The following is a 21,846-nucleotide window of genomic DNA, read 5'->3' on the forward strand; positions in this document are numbered from 1 at the left end:
CGTATTTTCCGATTTATTCTGATGATCGGTGGAAAATTTCCATGGAACTAAATCGATTATTTAAAAATAATACTAACTAGAATTATTATTTTTTTAATCAAATTTGATTAAATCTACTCTAGATACACTTTCAAGAGCATGAGAAGTTTAAATCAAAATTGTATCATTTGCAAATAGTTTTAATCAAAATTACATCACATTAGAGCAATTTAAATGAAAGGTGTCCTATGGACATAATTAATATCCATACATAATTAATATCTGTATGTATGTTTATTTTAATAAATTTTTAGGTTAATTTTTAATATATATAAAATATCTAAGTTGGATGATTGATTTTTCTATGAAAAAACTGATGTATTGAGATAAAATATTTTTTATAATTTATTTATTTTTATTTAAGTGTACGATAGGTGATATTGAACGGTTTGGAATGATATTTTAAAATGAAAATGAAAATGAAAATAATCACTGTTTTAATAAATCTTAAAATAGAAGTATATTTCTGATAACATAAATAATTAAGGACGACCTTCCAATTGTTCACCCATAAAAATTAATAAATTAATGATTTATATATCATATTTATTATTATCTGCACAAGGTGCGGATAACCGAGTAGTTATTGATAAAAGGGGCAACTATTTTTGCGACGCACGAATTTTCGACATCCTCCTCCTTTCCCTTCGTATTGGGAACTCGGGAAGCCCGGAGCCGCAATGGCTTCCATCCCTCATTCCGCCTGCGCTTTCCCTGCTACCCAGCTCAAGTTTTCGTCGTACCAAACCCATCTGCTCTTCTTCCGCAGCAGAAGTTCCAATTCCTTGTGTTCGGCGCAAGCCTCTCCTGCTGACCAAAATCCTGAACAAGAACAGCCGCCCCCAGAGGCGGTGAAGCTTGCCTTCTCCAAAGCCAAAGCCTACAAGAAAGCCAAAAAGCCTACTCCAACTGTGGAATCCGACCTCTCCCCTAGACTTAGTGATACTGAGTTAGCCGATGAAGCTGCCGCTGAATCTCCTCCAGAAATCCCCACCGCAGTTAAGCTCGCGATGGAGCGAGCTAAGAAATACAAAAAGAACAAAGCAGGTGCTACAATGGAGTCTGGTAAGTGTTTGTGATGTAACATTATGTTTATTGCAGTTAGGGCGCTATCATATGGTAAATGTTGGTGGTTTTAGTTGCTGTATTGGTTTCTCTTTTCTGGTTCTGGAAGAAATTTTTGTATTTCAGAAATTAGCTAAGCTTTCATCTCCTTTTGTTTGTGTATAGGAAACATAGAGATGAAAAATGTTTTTGATTGAAATAAAATATTCTATGATGATGATCATCATCAACTTCATGCTGTGTAAGTCGCAACTCTGGGATTTGCTGACTGAATCTTCTGTTGATTCTATCGTTAGTCGATTGTTAACTCACCATTAATCGACTTGACCAAGTTCTAGTTGACTGTAAACCTCAAACCAGGCAATTGTGGTATAGTTGAATTTAGGGTAATAATAATCGATTGATGGAAATGGTTTAAGCCTACTACACAACAATTGACAAATAACATAGTGTAGACAACATGTACTAAAGTGGATGACAAGGTCACTCGACTGGTGCACAATAATCTACTGATAACATAGTGAACAACGACGTGTATAACCGAAGCAGATGATGAGGTAGTGATCCAGAGGATTTAGTTATGAGATTTTATTTGGTTTAGTCGATTGATGGTAAATAATTAGTGGACTAATTAGCGAAAGAACAAGTTCAGTTTCAGGAGAGATATGCCAGGTGTCATGGAGGAGTGGATTGATAATCAACGAACAATCAGATCCACTAATGTGAAAGAGTCAAGTCGAATGATCAACTACAAGAAGTTGATTGGTCACTCGCGAACAAGAGGCTTGTAAAAGCTGATCTAATGGAGATTTCAATAACAATGCTTGTGATTGGTTCCAAAGAAAGTGTTGTGGTATTCTAGAGCCTTCCTGAGCAATCTACAATGACCAAAAATCAACCAAGCTATTTTTCTTGTGTAACTTTTATTATCCTTGCATTTCTTTTTGTTATTCGGTTGTACTTTTGTATTTCTTTGTGTTTGCTATAAAGAAATAGGAATTGTAAAAGGTTTCTTTACCTCTGGAAGGTGTTCAAAGAAAAGAAAATATAGTGATGTTTCTAGTAGTAATCCACTAATAGATCATATAGTCCTTGGAGTAGGAACTGAGGATTTCAAACCACGTAAGCTTGCATTCTTCCGTGCTTGTGTTCTTCACATTTGTTTATTTTTCTAGATTTTTGTCGTGTACTAACATTTTTGTAGAAGAGCAAAATTAAACAAACGTTAAAAATTATATGCACCTATTCACCTGTCTCTAGCCGCAACAACACAATCCAGAGCTTCCTATACATGGAGTAAGAGATGATCTTTTTAAGTTTTATGCATGAATGTTTATCATTAATAGTTTCATAATGTGCTAATTAGGGATTTTCCTATACCTCCTATTTATGTTTACCTATACGATTTCGATACCGTATCGTGTCATGCTAAAATTTATTAATTAAAAATATTTTTTAACATAAATATAAAAAATTAAAAATACAAAAAATAAAAAGAAAAAAAATTGTGGGATTGTTGTGCCCTCGCGAGCCCACAGAGGTCGCTATGGGATGGCGGAGTCCTTGTGACCCCGTTACACTGCCACCCTGCAGATTTCGCTGTGGGATCGTGATGGCTATGGTGCCCGGGTGGCGAGCAGATGACAAATTCTACCAGTGCCACCCAACATGATATGAAATTTTAAACCATGATGTCTACAATATTTTTTTTTGAGTTCTTGGTGCTTAGCATTTAAGGAACAAATGAGTAATATTGAATTTCTAATCAGTTGCACTCATTCTCTAGCTATTCTAAGCCATTTTTAACAAATTGGTTTATAATATACAACAAACACTTTGAATATGAAAATAACCTACCATTCAAAAGAATAAATTTGGGTTGACACTAACAATAGCAACATTATTTGATGCATTATAATTTAGATGTTATTGAGAAAGTCTTATCATTTATGCCCCTTGTAAGTGATGCTATATGTGTTAGTAGATATGTCGACATTGTGGAGGATATTCTTGTTGGTGCAGTCGACCTCTAGGTTTTTGATGTTTGATAATATACCTAAGTCGGGTCAATTTGACCAAGGTTCATCCAAACAGGACTTGGTGTTTGGAAGAGAAGAGTCTAGTCAGGACTAGATGACAAGCAAAGGTAAAGTCCTATCCAAAGGATAGGTAGGTGAGAAGTCCTGATGACTGAAGCCAGACCCTAGTGAGTGAAGCTAAGTAGTGGAAGTCCTGGCGAGTGAAGCTGGACCCTAGTGAGTGAAGTTGGGTGGTGGAAGTCCTGGTGAGTGAAGTCGGGCCCTAGTGAGAGAAGTTAGGTGGAGGAAGTCCTAGTGAGTGAAGCTAGGCAACCCTAGGAGGAGATAACTCTAGGTTATATGTGACCAACTGGTTTCCGGTCGTGACTAGCGAATCTTGAACTTTGTTAACACTGTTTTACTTTACTATTTTATTTATTGTGCTAACTCGGTATTGCAGGGAAGTCCAACTAGGTCAACGGGCCGACCGAATGGCTGACACGAAGTCTAGACTGGTCGACAGGCTGACCGGATGTCTGGCAAAAGGTAAGTGAAAGTAAGTACTGGAGGAGAGTGACTGTGAGGACGCGTCCCAATTGAGGGACAGTAGGCGTCGATCCAGTTTAGGTCCATTTGGGATCCCTAGACTAGGTCCATTTGGGATCCCTAGACTGAGACTTGACTAGTTCCTGGTCCTGGGAGGACATGAACTAATTATTCTATTTTTTATATTGTGCTAACACTTGTCTTGCAGGATATTTTGGACTAATACATTTGTTGCATGGCAAGAAAGCAAGCAAAGAAGCAAAGTTGTCTTCGGGTGAACAATATCCGAAGGTGCCTTCCATGGCTTTGGAAGGCGTCTCGGTACTATTCATAGAAGGCGCCTTCCATGGCTATGGAAGGCGCCTTCCATTGGATGAGATTTGGCCGAAGTCAAGGATAAGCACCGATCACTTCGAGATTGATTTTGCCTCATTGGAGGTGCCTTCCATGCTTACGGAATGCGCCTTCCAAGGTAGTTTTGAGGAGGCATTGGATCATCAAGAATATTCGAGCTACTACGCGTACATTTGAGCTTCCGATTGCTTCCGGTTACTGCTGCTACTCTACAGTGAAGTTGCTGAGTCCGACGACTGCTCCTAGGAGTTCCGATCGCGCCCGTCAGACAAACATCAACACGAAGTGCTCCATTACCATTTCTAAAAGTGTTGATAATATTTATTTTCTGTATTTAATTTCTACAAAAGGACAAGTGCAGTGTGTTGCACTTGACCTAAGTCTCTTATACTCGATTCTCTCTTTCGAGGGTACCGGAAGAGGTTTGTAGTGGATTGCCCATCAATAGGTCCGCGGGACCTGGGCCTTGGAGTAGGAGTCGTCGAAGACTCCGAACCAAGTAAAAATTACTTGTGTTTTTTTGGTGTTTGAATTCTTACTTTCCGCTGCGTACTTTGCTTTTAACTTTTAAAAGAAAACGAGTTTTTCAAAACCATGTGAGCATCACGATCCAACAATTCTAAACATTTAAAACTAACAATTCTTTTTTGATACACCCAATACTATTGCACAATTCACTCATTTTATTTATGTATATCTTAGATTTGAATTGATCGTATATGTTACACAGATGGAATAAAGCATTCCACCTCTTAAACTATGGAATGAGTGAGACGAGATGACCAATTCTTCTGAATGTCTCATTCCTTCTCAAATGGTTCATCTATATATCGCAATGAAATCATGGGGGGAATATAGCATTTCCATTCCATTTCATTCCACCCTACCAAACATAACGTAATTCATGTAAAGTAGAACCCTGTCTGAAAATATAAAAATTTAGTCAATTAAAAAATTAAGATTATCTTATAAATTCTATACGCCATGAAACAACCAAAAGCTAATAATTGACCTTTCTCCATAGATCAAAAAAAGATGAAACTGCCAGATTCAAGGAAGGGCATTGAAGAGAAAAGCACATCAAAAAAGAGTAATCTGAAAGTATCTCGTATTGATTTTTTGGGGCTTGATTTTGCGGAGAAGAAAGCATATAGAGGAATGCCACCTGGCTTGACTCCAACTGTAGAACCACTTGTGGATGGAGATTTCCCTGAGGTGGAACTTATTGTTGGGGATCCTAGCAAGTTTGAGACTGCCAGGCCATTAGAAACAGTTAATCAAGAGAAGAATGATGATAACACAGTATGTTATAAGCCCAAGGTTTCTACATGGGGAGTTTTTCCAAGACCAAACAACATTTCTAAAACGGTATGACATCTTGTGTGCTATTTATTGGAACTTAAATAGTTTGATGCTTTTAATGGTGCACTGTTATCTATTTTTCCTTTGTTTGCTTGTTGATAAGGCCTAATCCAACGAATATTTTTATGTGACATATTTCCATCATTTTCCTTAAGTAACTACTGCTTATGGCAAATCTGGTTGCCAAGTTGAATAAACAAATTGGCCCATTGACTTTGGTAATTTAATCACTTTGGAGATAGTACTATGTGGTGATCTTCTTTAACTATAATCAGATATTGTATTTGAGCCTTGCTTTATTTTAGTGGTTTAGGCTTTAGATTCCATTCAAATAATTTCAAGATTAACTTTGCAATATCTTGTTCTTCATCTTGAGAATCTTACAAAGAAATTAAATCCACTTAGAAGTTTGGTAATTGATAATGTAGGGTTGGAACACAATAGATTAAATTAGTCTGCCAAATTTATTAATTATGCTTAGACTATAATGTGGGTTGTAGCTAGATTAGCAAAATTATCTCAGTCGAAGCCGAGAAGGGGCTATTACAGTTTGCCTAGGTTTCCATAGTTTCAGTTGTGGTGCCTTTTAGGCTATTAAATTCAACAGAGGTCAGGACCATTCCATCTTAGGTGAATCAATCTTTGGGGTGATAGGGTCAATTCTTTGAAACTGAACTTTGATTTTTTGAGTTCAAAAATGTAGTTATAGAGAGTTTGGTCTTGCTCAAGGTGGTTATGGCTCCACCAAGGCGAGTGAGTAAAGGGGCTAGCTTACCAAGGGGGACTTGAGAGCACACAACTCTTTTTGTCTCTCTTGTTCTTTACTATCGAACTAACACTCTCAATGGATGACAGTTACTCTCTCAAAGCTACCAAAAGTTTCTGATAATATTGTAGCATCGCCTATTTATAACCCAAGCGTATAAATGCCGCCCTTGTGCCAAATATCACTCCTTCGGTGGGTCTGTCTATTTTACTTTGGACCTCTGAGGGTCTACTCTGGTGATGAATACGAGATATACATATGACATCCATCGATAATAACCAGTGAAAATGACAGTTTTCTCTCCTATTAATACTCCCCCCTCGCCTTGAATTGCAAGGGGAGGTGGGCTTTCAGAGGTTAAGGTGACGCAAAACACATATTAATGGTGACGATTGTTTGACAAGGCAAAGAGGATCTCTAATGATTGCAGAGCATCTCAAAAACTTTGTAAAATCACTCTCGAATGGACCATTCCTTTCTTTTTGAAATCACTGCCTCCTTATAATTCTTCTTCTCTTCTGCTTTCTTGTTCTGCTCTGTTGATTACAACTGTGCTCTGGCTCGTGGGTCGTCTCCACAGGTTTTTCTGTCTCCTTTGAGTCTTGGTTCATCTGAACCTGGTGTGTGTTTTCCACAATTGCACTCAACATCTTGTCCGAGCTTCACAAGGAGCTTCAACATGCCAATTGATTAGCAAGCTAGATCAATACCTTCACCTATCTTCTGATTATAAGGGAGTCCAACCTTGAGGTTGTCAGGCTTCTGGAGTCTCCATGTTCACACCACATCATGTGTCTTTGTCATTTCCTTTCTTCCTTGCATGCTTTTGACTTGTTTCCTTTTTCTGCTTAGATGTAGTTTTATTTGATGGACTACATAGAAGCCAATTTTGAAGAAGAGAAACCAAATGCCCCACCTTAGAGCGAAAACTTTGAGTTTAGGGGAATTTCCACCAGATTGAGACCTGCAACTTTCTTCCAAGGATGCTTGGCAACAAAATTCTTTTGCATAGGTGATCTCCACCTGATTCTTCAAGACCCAACCCTTGCCTCGACTAAGTGCCCTTGAAGCTGGTCAAAGTGCCAGGATTGTGGGCTAAAGCACCCATCTTTGGTTGATGTAGAGCCTCATAGTGCTATCCTTCTTTGCAAAGAAGTCTTGTGCTCCCCAAGGAGAATGTTTAGTCGAATAAAACCTTTATCTGATGGTTCTTACGACTACTTCAGTTCTTCTAGCTCTCTTGGCCATTCATTATGGTGCTTTTGAGATAGGAGCAGTTCTCGGTAGAAGTTAGTGAACTCCGTTTGCCTATCTCTGGGCAGATCTGTTAAGTTTTTAAGAAAGACATCAAGGAATTTTCAAGGAATAGGCATGTAAGCATGTGTTATGGATTTCTATTCTCTTTTGGTGTACATTTTTTCATTTGAATTATCTGATGTGGATAGATGTTACCATGGTGTTGGATTTATATTTTTGTATTATTCTTTCCTATGCTTATGATGCATCCACTGTGTGCGTGTTTTTTTATATATAAAAAGTGGTGAGGTTATTTTATTTCAGGAGCCATAGGTTTGGCTTTTGAGCTTTTTAAAAATTGCAATGTGTTTCCCTCGGATATAGTCAGTCGCCCATGGTGCATGATAACATTATTCCCTTATATCTGTCATACTACAATTATCAATATTTTCATTTCTATTATATTTGTAGGGAACTATAATGTTTAATGCTGAAACATTGTGCTAGTTCTTAAAAAGTTACACTTCGTGATGACACTTATATTTTCTCCTTCATGTTTAGTTTGGCGGAGGAAGAAATATCCAACCTGGTGAGATGCTTGAAACTTCAGAAAATAAAGTAGCTAAACAAAAGCACACTCAGGAGCTGTTAGCAGCCTACAAAAGTAAGATGGGATTGACAATTGATTATAAAAAAAGAGTCGAGTGTGAGAAGGTATCTGTTGAAAGCTCATAACTTTTTCTTCCCTAATGATTCTGATTGTGTACTATTCCTTTTGCTGTAGAAGTGCCTATGTTCAAATTCAGGATTCTTACTCCTATGCACCTTTTGAAGCTTACATCTGTTTGTTAATGACTTGTATTCCTCATTACGAGAGTTCAAACTTTCTTGGGGATAAATGCAATTGTTTTAGTATAAAAAAGGGCAGCCCGGTGCACGAAGCTCGAGCCGTGCGGGGTCCCGGGGAAGGATCCATTGTACGCAGCCTTACCCTATTTTTTGCAAGAGGCTGTTTTTAGGATTCGAACCCGTGACCTTTTGGTCACATGGTAATAATTTTACCGTTGCGCTAAGACTCCCGTTCTTGTTTTAGTATAGAATAACATAATTAATTATTTTTTAAAAATTGGATTCTTATTCTCATGCGCACATATATAGGTTATGATGAGTTCAATGTACTTCTGCACAAGTAAACTTGCAACACAAAACCAACTGATCTAGAACTCACCTCAAGATATAGATATCAATTATGTCGTTCATGTTCTCTAAAAGTAAAGAAAAAAAAAAATCAAACTAGGTGGCTTGTGTATGCATGTAATTCTTCCTTAAAATTCAGAGATTGGTGCTCTAGTGATCTGAAACGGTATGATTGGAACAAATTCACCACCTTAAGGATAAACAACATCACCTCAAGGATAAGAATTCTGATTTAGTTCATGAATGTTCCCAAGAGATAAGAAATCACGTGGCAAATACATAGTATTTTTTCTCAACTCAAAGATAGATTAAGTCTTGCAAAATTTGACTCCCTCTTATACTTAACATCCCCAGGAATAGGAAGTCATGCATCATTCATACAATAAACTAAAGTTCCAACTTCCAAGACAACACAAAGCACAACACACCTAAGGCCAACTACAACTACCAACACGTGTGCAAAATACAAGTATCAACACACCTTAATTAAGAGTCTTTCTTTCAATTAGCAAAGATAGAGATAAGACCAACTGTTATGTTTCTAATTAACTTCATACTTAATTGAAACATTAAAGTAAATAGTGGGTTGGTTAAAAAATTAAGTTTCGGTCTTTGAGTATTTCATGAACCATTGCTCCAAAATTAGACTCCATTGGACTCTTGCTGGTCAAATTCTCATTAGACTTGGACGGTCCAAGTGCATCATTTTCCCTTGGTTGAGGACTCATCCTCGAGTCTTTTGGCTCATCATCTTCATACGGAGAAAGATTTGAAACATTAAAGTAGATGAAACTACGTAGTCGCCGAGAAACTCCACTTTATAAGCATTGTCATTAAAGAATCTTGAAAGGTCCATCACCTTGGAGTTGAAGATTAACAAACTTTCTGTTAGGAAAGTGTTCCTTTCTCAAATGAATTCACACCAGCTCTCCTTCCTTAAACACAACTTGGTTTCAGTGCTTATCAACCTACTTTTTATACTTTTCAGATTGTTTCAAAATCTTATCTTTCACTTGCTCATGAATCTTCTTAATAAATTTAGCTCTTTCATCAACTTCTCCATTAATGTGATTAGCAATGTGAATAGGAGATAAATCCAAAGGGCCAATAGGGTTCAAAGGAAGTGGAAAATCAGAATCCTTTTGGCATTGATGACGATCGTAGTGATGAGGAGTAAGATCACCAAAAGCAAAGAAGGCTGGCAAGGAGATGTGAAGGTGATATGAAGGTTGAACTCCTGGAATTTGATGGCAATGCAAGGTGTTGCTTTTATCGATTGGTTATATATTGTTGAAAGAAATTTTGAATTCAAGGAATTTCGGAGCAAGGAAGGTGAAATTGGTGGCTATTAAACTGAAAGGCTATGCTTCACTTTGGTGGGAAAACAAATGAGTAGAGAAGAGAGGGGGGCCTATTCAGACTAGGGAGAAAATAAAGCGGGGATTATAGACAAGATAACTATATGAAGTTCTAAAATTTCAAGCAATACACTTGCTTGTGGAAGGGGATATAAGAGAATTTGGGTATTTAATGGTCAGATGTGAAATTAGAGAACTTAAGAATGAAGTCAAGGATGGAGGAATGATGCAAATGCCCTCCAACATTTCCAGTTCTACTCAGAAGTGTTACATTGCTTTAGATTGTTCCAACCGAACTGTAGTAACCATTAGAGAAGAAGTGTGAACCAAGAAGAGGAGGAAGAAGTGAACCAAGAAGAGGAGGAACTTGTTTTTGCAGAATTTGCTCAATATGCAGATGAGGGAGAAGCTTTGGTGATTCGGAGGAGTCTCAATATGATTCAAAAAAATGAAGAAGCATGGCTGCAAGAAAAAAAAATTTCAAACAGAATGCACTAGCCATGGAAAAGTATGTAATGTGGTCATTGATAGTGGAAGTCGTATTAATGTGTTGGCTCAAGATATGGTGACCAAGTTAAACTTGAAGATTGAGCCTCACCCTCACCCTCACCCTCACCCTCACCCGTATAAGCTTCAATTGTTTCAGAATGGTAATGGCTTGATGCTTACAAGGAGGTGTTTTGTTTCTTTCTCCATTGGTAAGAACTACAAAGATGAAATCTGGTGTGATGCTTGCAATGTTTCTTCAAGGGATGCATGCCAATTACTGCTTGCAAGATTGGCAGTATGATCAGAAGGTTTCTTATGATGGTAATACAGACTCCTTTATCAAGGATGGTGTTTGAATTGTGTTAGCACCCATAAAACTAACTGAAGATTTCCGAGGAAGGTAATTCTTTTCTTAGAAGTTCACAAATAGAACATGCTTTGACTAACCAAATCGAGATGAGATTTATGCTATCTTGGTTATGAGGCTACAATGGCTCGACAAGCTCCTATTGATGAGTTATTGCTACCATAATTGGGGGAGTTCCAAGATGTGGTACTCTATGAGATTCCAATTGGTTTACTACCCATGAGGAATATTTGACATCATGGCAAATATGCTTGATCAACTTATAGCTCAAGGCTTGATCCATAAAAGCACAAGTCCTTGTGTTGTCCCTGCTCTATTAGTTCCAAAGGGTTGGTGCATGTGTGTTGATAGTAGATTTATTAATAAGATCACTCTCAAGTGTCAATTTTCTATTTTGAGGTTGGCTGATATGCTTGATCAACTTCATGGAAGAGCTAAGGTATTTTCCAAATTAATCTTCGAAGTGGATATCATCATATCAGAATGGGAAAAGGAGATAAATGGAAGGCATCTTTCAAACCAAGAAAAGGGTTATATGAATGACTTGTGATGTTGTTTGGTCTTTCCAATGGTCCTAGTACTTTCATAAGACTTATAACACATTCTTACTCCGTTCTTGAGAATAATAGTTATTGTTTACTTTAATGACATTCTGGTCTACTGTTCATCTATCCATGAACATGCTGGGCATCTTAAAAATCTTCTTCAAATCTTGAGAAAGTAACAGTTGTTTGCTAACTTGCAAAAGTGTAATTTCTTCACAGATAACCCATTTTCTTAGGTTATGCGATTTAAAGTGAAGGTATCAAGATGGATCCTAGCAAGGTGGAAGCCATAGATAGTTGGCTAGTTCCTAAAATCATTCATGATATAAGGAGCTTCCTTGGTATGGTCTCTTTCTATAGGAGTTTCATTAAGCATTTCAATTCACTAGTAGCTCCTATCATTGAATGCCTTAAAGGAGGGACTTTCAAATGGACCAAGGAGTCATAAGAAAGCTTTGCATCTATTGAGAATAAAGATGACAACAGCCCTGGTTCTAACACTTCCAGACTTTAGCAAAGTGTTAGAATTAGATTGTAATGCATCCAATGTAAAAATTAGAGTTGTTCTTAGCCAAGAAGGAAGACCCATTGCTTTCTTTAGCGAAAAGTCGCGTGATGCAAAGAGAAAGTATTTACTTAATAAAGAATTATATGCCAGCATTCAAAATAGCGAGTTTGTGCTCAATTCTGACCATGAAGCATTGAAATACTTACGCAATCAACACAAGCTAAGTGTTAGGCATGAAAAATAGGTAGAATTTCTTCTAACTTTTCAATTTGTGCATAAACATAAATATGGGCTATTGAATAAGCTTGCAAATGCATTAAGCAGGAGGCAAGCTTTGTTGAATGCTATGACATATGTAGTGGTTGGTTTTGAGATCGTTAAGACTCTTTATGAAGATGATTTTAATTTTGGCAACCTATGGAAAGCTTGTCTAAGAGGAGTAAAGAATCAATTCTTTATTTATGATGTCTATCTTTGGGATGCCCGCAATTACTAATCAAATTCTCAGGACAACATTATAATAATAAAGCTTTTTGGGAAAGAGTTAAATACCTTGGGAATATTTGACTTTTGCTTAATCGGTTGCATATCTTGCATGTTGACCTTGAAATAAAAGTAATGTTCAAGAACACCGGAGGGACTTAAATGTTGCATAAGCTTTGAATTGTGCATGACTCTTTGAAGTTAGACTTTATAATGGTGCATGTTTACAACAACAATAATCAAGTCTTTGTCCTATATGGATCTTCCTGCACCATTGGGCTTGATCCCTTACTATATTATTATCTATATTTAAGTGAATTTTATCTTATTTTATCATTGTCAATCAGGTCTTCTTAGGTCTTTTTCTTTCTTGATTAATGTACGTATTGTCATGATCTCATATCACCTAAAATTTCATGATATAGTTCATTAACTAATTGCCTTTATAATTCTTGCAATTTTGTATGTCTCCTTTGTTTTTATACCGAGGGACTAAAGTACTTACCCTCCGTTGATAAAATATTTTCTTATTTTTAATACAACGTTAAATAACTTTATAAATCATTCATTACCTTACTTCTTTAGACGCTTCTATACCTCAACTGGAATTCAGTCTCCCATTTTTCATCCCATTTAATGTTTGTTCTACTTTTGAAATTTGAAGTCTCTTATAAAAATTTAAATTTATACCCCTCTAATCTACTTAAATTTCCTAAGCTAAATTGGTCACCTAAAATTTCATTAAAGCTAATGAAAATTCCTTTTTCATCGCTCCTTTATTTCTTAATCTTTCACTAGTACCCTATTGAATTCATTTTTAATGCATCTTTTTTGGGTAAAACCCTTTGTTCTCCTTTCTCTTGCTTTAGCTATTTTATATGTATCTTTTCTCTTCTTTTTTATCAAGTTATTGATATGATCATACAAAAGTTTTATTTTTAACTTCACTCACTACTTAGCCTCTTTCTTGACTACTACATACTTTTTAATAAAAATTCATTTTTACAAATGTCCATTAACTAATAGGTTATTTAATTTTTTCTTCAATTTCTTTTGTACTCCCTCATTTCACTCTTGCAGTTTTTTATTTAGAGGTATCAAGTTTTTTATTTAGAGGCATCCATTCTCTTGACTCACTGAGTACACTCTTGGCCATCTTTTTTAAATTTGAAGACATTTTATCTCATGTTGTATTTGAGTCTTCATGTATTTCTCCTAATATTTGTGCCCTTACCCTCTCCTTAAAGATATTTTGCTTTTCATCTTTTTAACTTCCACCATTTAATTCTAGGAGACATTCATATTTTCTTTCTATTGATACTATGCTTAAGGTACGTATCTAACACCACTAACGCATGTTAGGTGGTTAGCTTTTCTCTAAAGATGACTTTAGAATTTGCACAAATTTTCATATATATTTTCCTAATAATGAGAAAGTCAATTTATGACATTATTTCCACTTTTAAAAGTAACTAGTTGTTGTTATTTTTTTTAAAACGTATTCGCTATTGTAAGCACATATGCTATTGCAAAATCTAATATAATCTTTTCTTCTTTAATACTTGTTCTAAAACAATCTCCATCCTATCATATTCCTTATTCCTTATTTTTACATGTCCGTTTAAATCTCTTATTAAAATTATCTCATTTATCGAAATCATTAATACAACCTCATCTTAGTCTTCCAAAAGATATGTTTGGTGTCTTTATCTAATCTTATTGAAGGTGCATATACATTAATTATATTAATCATTTTTTTTATTACCACTATCTTAAGAGTTATAATCCTATGTCTCTTCCTATCTTATATCTCTTCCTAACTACTACTAAGTCTTTTAACAAACTATGTACAACAATGTTAGTGTAAACCGTAAGAGTCAATCATGAGTTGATTGACTTAGGACATATTGTATCATATTTATCAATAAAAGATAATGTTTTGGTTATTATATTTACTTCATGTTTGTGCTAGCTGAATAAATATAATAATACCTGAGAATAGTAGGTTCTAGTTTACAACATATCAATTTTGAATTGATTGTCGGAGGTTGTCGACAGACATATATAGAGAAAACTATTCTTAATTATTCTTATCCAAGTATTAGTATACATGAGTAATATTAATACGCTGAGATTAGTATGCAGGTCAATTGATGACTTATTCTTATAAATCATGGATATAAAATATCAAGTTGACACAATCATGTATATAAAATATCAAGATGACACATAAGTATATCTGTACTGAATTAACTGTCATGAGAAGTTTCATGAATCGTTATATGAGTGTTATAAACATTCTCATAGTGACTATTAGTATAAATAGTCCTTAAACTTGAATTCACTACGATTCCTTACATAGAGTTGTGTATTTTGGTATCAACAAACGTCACCTATAATAAGGTGGACTATAAAGTCATTTCACTGGGTATGCAATAAGCTATGCAGCGAGATGTGAGTGATGTAGATCAAATTTGTCCTTTCCATATAATGGAAGAGATATCTGTGGGTCTCTTAATTGAGTAGGACTACTAAAATACATGACCATGCTCAAATAAGTCAATATGAGATATTAAACTTATTTGGTTAAGTGAGTCTATTCAGAGATTAAGAAATACATAGATTGATTAGAGGATGGTACAGTCTATGCCTCGTGGATCAATCTAGATATCAAGGGCAAAAGGGTTGAGCTATAAAAGATAATGGTCACGGATAGGTTAGGTCGGATCTCAATATTCTCGTCACTTGGGTAGTAATGATACATTGCTAGATGCCACTCATTGCTTGTGTATCTAAAATAGTTTTTAAAACATTGCCAATGTTACGAGAACCTAATGGGTCACACACAAAGAGCATATTGATTTAAAGATTAATTTATTTTATGGTTTCGATCCTTAAGCTTATTGGATTAATAAGTTAATCTAATTGGGTTTTGGACTTGTTGGATTTATTACTTAATCCGTTTAAGGCCCAACCCAACTATAGAGTTTGTTAAGAGTTCTTCTTGAAGATGAAGAGTTTTTCTTGAAGATGAAGGGTTAGCGAGAAGGTGAAGGGTTAGCAAGAAGGTGAAAAGTTAGCTTCTTCTTCCTTACCACCTTAAATACCCATCTCTAGCAAGAAAAGGAATCTTCTTCCTTTTCTTCTTCACCTAGCCACCTTGAATAACCATCTGTGTGGTGGTGTGAGACTCTCCGATTCTAGAATTTGTGAGACGAAGGAAGGGATATGCTCGTGTGGATACGAGTCGTGGACATTCTGATCGCGTTGAGATCAGTCAGACTAGAAGTCTTCTAAGGGTTATTCATGCATTAAAGGTAACACTCCTATTTGCTAGTGTAGTTGCAAGAGTAGTTTTACAATCACATGAATCTCTAGAGGGATCAATTTCCACTGCGTTTTTAATTTATTTATCGCTAGAAAGTATTAGAGCCACTTGCGAATGCATTCTTTCTACATCTTCTTTTATATTTGATATAAACGAATGGACATATGTTTATTATGATTTGACGGGTGTTGTTTTTTATTTGTCTATAATGAAACAACTTGTGTTAATCAAACTATAGTGATTGTGGCATCTTCATGTTAAATATGAACGCGTGCTTCAATCCGATTTCATTCGACAAATCATAAATCCTAAGACCTCGTATGGTTTCGCCATATAAATCGTTAATCAGAATCATAATAAAATGATGTCATAGATCTGTTATATGCGATGCTTGCCATGGTGCATGATTATGGCCCATTACTCAAATTGATTGGACTATGTGTGTGTGTTGTAAGTTTATAATACGGTCTGTGTGTTGTGCCTTTTAACTTCATACTTTAAGTTGTAAAAGGATTATCTTCTCACCAGACTCCCTTCGAATGTAACTCGAGGTTTCTCTTTGTAATGTACAAATTAGAATAGTGCTAGTATAATACTGGACAACTATTGAAAAGGAGGCCAGCAATACATCACAACCAAGGAAGCACTCGGAGAAGATATAATCCCCTACGTTGACTTATTGATCCTCTCATTGGCTTGAGAAGATCGTAGTAGACAGGCTATAACCATGTCACATTTATTTGCTTATTTTGCATATATGTTGATGTATACTATGTTTGAATGTGATGCATGTATAATTAGTAGTTTTACCATAATTAGGTCAATTTAATATGTCTATCAAAGTTTGGTACTCACTGCTACCTTGATCAATTGTAGGCATATTTGTCAAAGCAAAATGACTTAATTTATCTTGGTAAAGTGCGACAAGACAATTGTGATGTCTGACTATTGAACTTTGGGTGCGACTTAACTAAGTTATCTCAATTGAATTGAAAACTTAGAGACATGTGGTCATTCATTGGGCAACAGAATAAATAATCTTGTTCGCCTAACTATCCAAGAGTTGCATACGATGCAATTGGTAAATATTACTAATATGGATATAGCTTAAGGGCAGAGGAGGGATTAGGAGAAGGGGGAGGGACATTTTGGTCATTGCATTGTAGCATCCCTTTTAGGGCACTGTTCACCCGTGGAAAAGGGGATTTCTTCGTGTTTTGCTTCAGCCGCCAAGGGGAGGGCCTGACTTCCTCCTTCTCATGCACTCCCCTTCACTATCGGCCGGTGGGGACGCCACCATTCGACACCACCTCTCCTCTTCCTTCTCCTCTTGATGCCCTGGCCGCCATCGCTTCCCTCTCCACGCCGACGACACCGATGTCACGTCTCTTCTTTCTCCTGTGAGATGTTGCCACCGCCACAACAGCACATGTGAGAGCCGGCACCTCCTCCTCCCTTCTCCACGCCGACACCGCCCAGGAGCATCGCGGCCGCCTCCCTCCCTCGCCAGCTACAACGCCTCTCTCCCTCTTCTCCTCTGCTCTCTCTCTCTCGACCAGGCTGGCGACCGCTAGCTTAGAGCTGCCCTCGTCGCCTCACGCAGGCCAAACACGCAACTGCTGCCTCTCCCTCTTCTCCCTCTCCACGAGTTCTCCTTTGTCGGCTCATGACACGCATCGCAACCCCCTTACTTGCAGCTTGCACCTACTGGCCACCCACATGTTGGCAGTACCCATACTGACTTCGCCCCTGTTCCGGCTTTGTGCCGGCTCTGTGCCGATCCGACCTTCGATCCGTCCGATCTTAGCGCCAATCTAGCCTGTGTGCTATGTTTCGACCTTCACGTTGATGTAGTTGGTATGCTGGGTGTTATGGTTTGTAAGCTGCGACCTTCGCGCCGTTATTGTATCCCGGCCTGCGTGCCGCTATCACATCCCGGCCTGTGTGCCGCTGTCACATCCCGGCCTATGTGTCGATGTCTTATCTTGATCTGTGTGCCAATGTCCTATCTCAGCCTATGTGCCGAAGTCATATCCCGGCCTGCGTGCCGATGTCATATCTCGACCTGCACGTCGCTGTTAGGTCCTGGTCTGCGTGTCATCTTCTAGCCGGATACGGGTCGTGTTCGTCTAGGCGCCGTCAGATCAAGCTCTCTATCCAGCTCAGAGTCACCTGCTCTTCCGGGCTGCGACAACTCGAGTAGCATCCAAACCAGCTCACCAATCAACCCGAGGGCGTCCCCTTGGTCTAGGGTACGTTATTCGTTCATATTCTATACGCATTTCATTATTATTCGTCTTAGTCTGTTAATTACATATTTGTTGGGTCTGCCTCGAGCATCGGGGTACCAGGGATTGGGGCAATCCGGTCGCTGGCGGCAGGTAGCGTTGACCAGAGGACTTCTAACGATTTGGTCAACATAGAAGCCATCTCAACATACCCCCTCCAGGTTCTCTCCTTGGTCAGGTGCGGGTCTCAGTTGCCGTTCTATTCGACACTCATAGCCTGGTCGACATTCATAGTTCACGACTCACTCGTCGTTCCGCCTTGCACTCGTCATCCGCGTCTCATTCGTCGCTCTGCTATGCATCCGCTGCTCGTGTCTCACTCGTCGCTTTGCCCCGCATTTGTCGTCCGGTCGGCACTTATTTTTTACTTATCGCTTGACATTTGCATAATCGCCCCATCGCTCTGCTCAGCATTGCCCGACCGCTTGCTGCTCGTGTCTCACTCGTCGCTTTCCCCGTATTCGCCGCTCGGTTGGCACTTGTTTTTCTCGTCGCTTTGCCAGGCACTCACTGTTCATCGTTATTCGTTTTTAACATTATATAATAGGTTCAGCTATCTGACTCTGCATTCGGCAGCAGTTCCGCTTTATGTTAGGCTTGGTCTAGTCAGTCGAACTTGTGCCTCCTTCGACTAGACTTGAGAGGGAGGCTTATGATGTGGATATGACTTAAGGGCAGAGGAGGGATTAGGAGAAGGGGGAGGGACATTTTGGTCATTGCACTGTAGCATCTCTTTTAGGGCACTGTTCACCTGTGGAAAAGGGGGCTTCTTCGTATTTTGCTTTCTCCGCCAAGGGGAGGGCCTGACTTCCTCCTTCTCATGCACTTCCCTTCATCATCAGCCGGCGGGGACGCCACCATTCGATGCCACCATTCGACGCCACCTCTCCTCTTCCTTCTCCTCTTGACTCCCTAGCCGCCATCGCTTCCCTCTCCACGCCGACGACACTGATGTCACCTCGCTTCTTTCTCCCGTGAGACGTCGCCGCCGCCGTAGCAACACATGTGAGAGCCGGCACCTCCTCCTCCCTTCTACACGCCGACGTCGCCCAGGAGCATCGTGGCTGCCTCCCTCCCTCGCCAGCTACAACGCCTCTCTCCCTCTTCTCCTCTGCTCTCTCTTTCTCTCTCTCTCGACTAGACTGGCGGCCGCTAGCTTAGAGCTGCCCTCGTCACCTCACGCAGGCCAAGCATGCAACTGCTGCCTCTCCCTCTTCTCCCTCTCCACGAGTTCTCCTTTGTCGGCTCGCGACACACATCGCAACCCCCTTGCTTGCAGCTTGCACCTGCAGCCCACCCATGTGTTGGCAGTACCCGCGCTGACTTCGCCCTTGTTCCGACTTTGTGCCGATCCGACCTTCAAGCTGCCCAATCTTAACGCCAATCTAGCCTGTGTTTTGTGTTTCGACCTTCGCGTCGATCTGGCTGGTATGCTGGGTGTTATGGTTTGTGAGCTGGGACCTTCGCGCCGTTATTGTATCCCGGCCTACGTGCCGCTGTCACATCCCGGCCTGTGTGCCGATGTCCTATCCCGATCTGTGTGCTAGTGTCCTATCTCAACCTACGTGCCGAAATCATATCCCGCCCTACATGCCGATGTCATATCCCGACCTGCATGTCGCTATTAGGTCTTGGTCTGCGTGTCATCTTCTAGTCGGATCCAGGTCGTGTTCGTCTAGGCGTCGTCAGATTAAGCTCTCCATCTAGATCAGAGTCACCTGCTCTACCGGGCCGCGACAACTCGAGTAGCATCCTGACCAACTCACCGATCCACCTGAGAGCGCCCCCTTGGGCTAGGGTACGTTATTCGTTCATATTCTATACACATTTCATTATTATACCTCTTAGTCTGTTAATTACATATTCGTTGGGTCTGTCTCGAGCATCGGGGTACTAGTGATCGGGGCAACCCGGTTGCTGGCGGCGGATAGCGTTGACCAGAGGACTTCTGACGACTTGGTCAACATAGAAGCCATCTCAATATACCCCCTCTGGGACGTCGCAATTCGGTCAACATTCCATCCCCCTCACCCGGCGGTCTGTCTGACTTAGATCCGGATAGAATCAATTACCTACCTAATATATCCAAGTCTTGGGCGATTAACCAAAGCTAACTCAAGATGCAGTACATATGAATCTTGTCCCACTTGAATGTTATTGCTATTGGAGTTTGGAGCTAGTAGTATGAGTAGACTACGATTGCCCACATCCATGACTTGCTTCTATCAAGCTTTATATTTTAGTGGGATAATTATTTGATTAAAGGTCTAATGAAGTGGTTTAAATATGATGCTTATTTTTATATTTCTTATTGTAGATCACCATATCAACACACACATCTAATACCCTCTACTGTGATCTGTCCTTGACATTACAAGCTTAATGAAACTAATTTCCTAGACTGTATGGAAACTTGAGAATTGTTCTTGAGCAAGAAAGGAAACTATACATCTTAGAGCAGCCTATTCCTGAATCACCCGCCTCTAATGCTATTCGTGCAGATAAGGATGCTCATAAGAAGCATCAGGATGATGCTTTGGATGTGTCATGCCTTATTCTTGCCACTATGAACTCTGAGCTTCAGAAGCAACATGAGAACATGAATACTTATGATATAGTTGAACAAACATCTTAGACAACTATATCAGGGGTAGACCAAGCATGTGAGATTTGAGATATATCCAAAGCTTTATTTCAATGTAAGATGCAAGAAGGAAGTCTCGTATGAACTCGTACTAAAATTGATTGGATTCGCTGAGAACCTTGAGAGATTGAAATTTTAGAGCTAAGGATTGACCACTAACCTTGTTTTGCAATCGTTGCAAGAAACCTATAGTCAATTTGTCATGAACTATAATATGAATGAAATTGACAAATCGTTACCTGAGATGTTAAGCATGTTGAGAACTACTGAACTCAATCTTAAGAAGACAAAGCATGTTAAGCATGTTGAGACTGGAATAGATACGATTCGAGATTTTGAACCTTGCATTTAAGGCTTCTCCCTTTGTCTTTGTGATTTTCTGAACCACACTTCTTTAGAATTGTTGTCCGCAATCACCTCCACCGCACAATTAGGATCCCAAATTAAAAAGATTTATTATGTAGAGAGTATTAGCTCACTATGGAAGCTCTCAAAAATAACAAGTTCAATAGGATGAACTCTGGAATATAAGACAATACTTAAATTATAAAAGACGAACTTCATAAAGGCACAAAACATGCTCTTTGAGATCTTACCAACATTTCTAATCCTCTCATGCAATGTGATCAAGTTCTTCTAGTGGATCAGAATAGTATAATAATTACAAATAGGATTTTTTAGTTTGTAGATATTGTAGAACATTATTATTGCGCTTTTGCTAAACATAACAGAATATATAAATCTATACTCTATTTTAGGAGGATAGAATGTTTCTGACCTTATTTAATGAAATTTGGTTATTGTTGGGCTTACAAAAGGAACTTAAACCATCTATTTTAAATGTCTCATATCTGATAAAATCTGTATTTCCATCACGGGTTTGTTCTCCCTGGTGTGTTACATCACCATATTAATGGAATTCTTTCAATTGGTAGTAGTGTAAGAGTATGAAGTAGTTCAAAATGCTAGAATATTATCAAGGATTAAAAATATACCTCACTAATTCCTTGGCATTGAAATAATAGTTCATAAGGTGTTAGTTATATGAAAGGAAATAAATTAGGATGCCAGAGGTTATCGGAAAAGAAGTTGGAGAAGATCCCCAAACTCACATAGAGATGTTGCAATAACATGTTCTACTACCATCTCATATTTTTGCAAAGAGACTTTAAACAATGGTTTGTTGGCCTATCCAGAAACATGAGTGTCAATAGAAACAATGTCAAATAACATTCTCAAAATATCTGTAGGCA

General features: G+C 38.6%; 1 protein-coding gene across 3 annotated transcripts in view; it reads left to right on the top strand.

Annotated features, from left to right (window-relative positions):
* Window positions 1-623: 623 nt before the first annotated feature.
* Window positions 624-21,846, top strand: part of LOC121975047 — a 65,269-nt gene continuing 44,046 nt past the window's right edge. For 2 of the 3 annotated variants that reach the window (XM_042526413.1, XM_042526414.1), the window contains exons 1-3: window positions 624-1,104; window positions 5,047-5,390; window positions 7,948-8,100. In XM_042526413.1, the coding sequence (XP_042382347.1) occupies window positions 720-1,104; window positions 5,047-5,390; window positions 7,948-8,100 (882 nt within the window). In that variant the 5' untranslated portion in view covers window positions 624-719. The remainder of the gene's footprint in view (window positions 1,105-5,046; window positions 5,391-7,947; window positions 8,101-21,846) is intronic. The other variant, XM_042526411.1, reaches the window with a different exon arrangement.

Source organism: Zingiber officinale, chromosome 4B (assembly GCF_018446385.1).
Source record: "Zingiber officinale cultivar Zhangliang chromosome 4B, Zo_v1.1, whole genome shotgun sequence".
NCBI classification, from domain to species: Eukaryota; Viridiplantae; Streptophyta; class Magnoliopsida; order Zingiberales; family Zingiberaceae; genus Zingiber; species Zingiber officinale.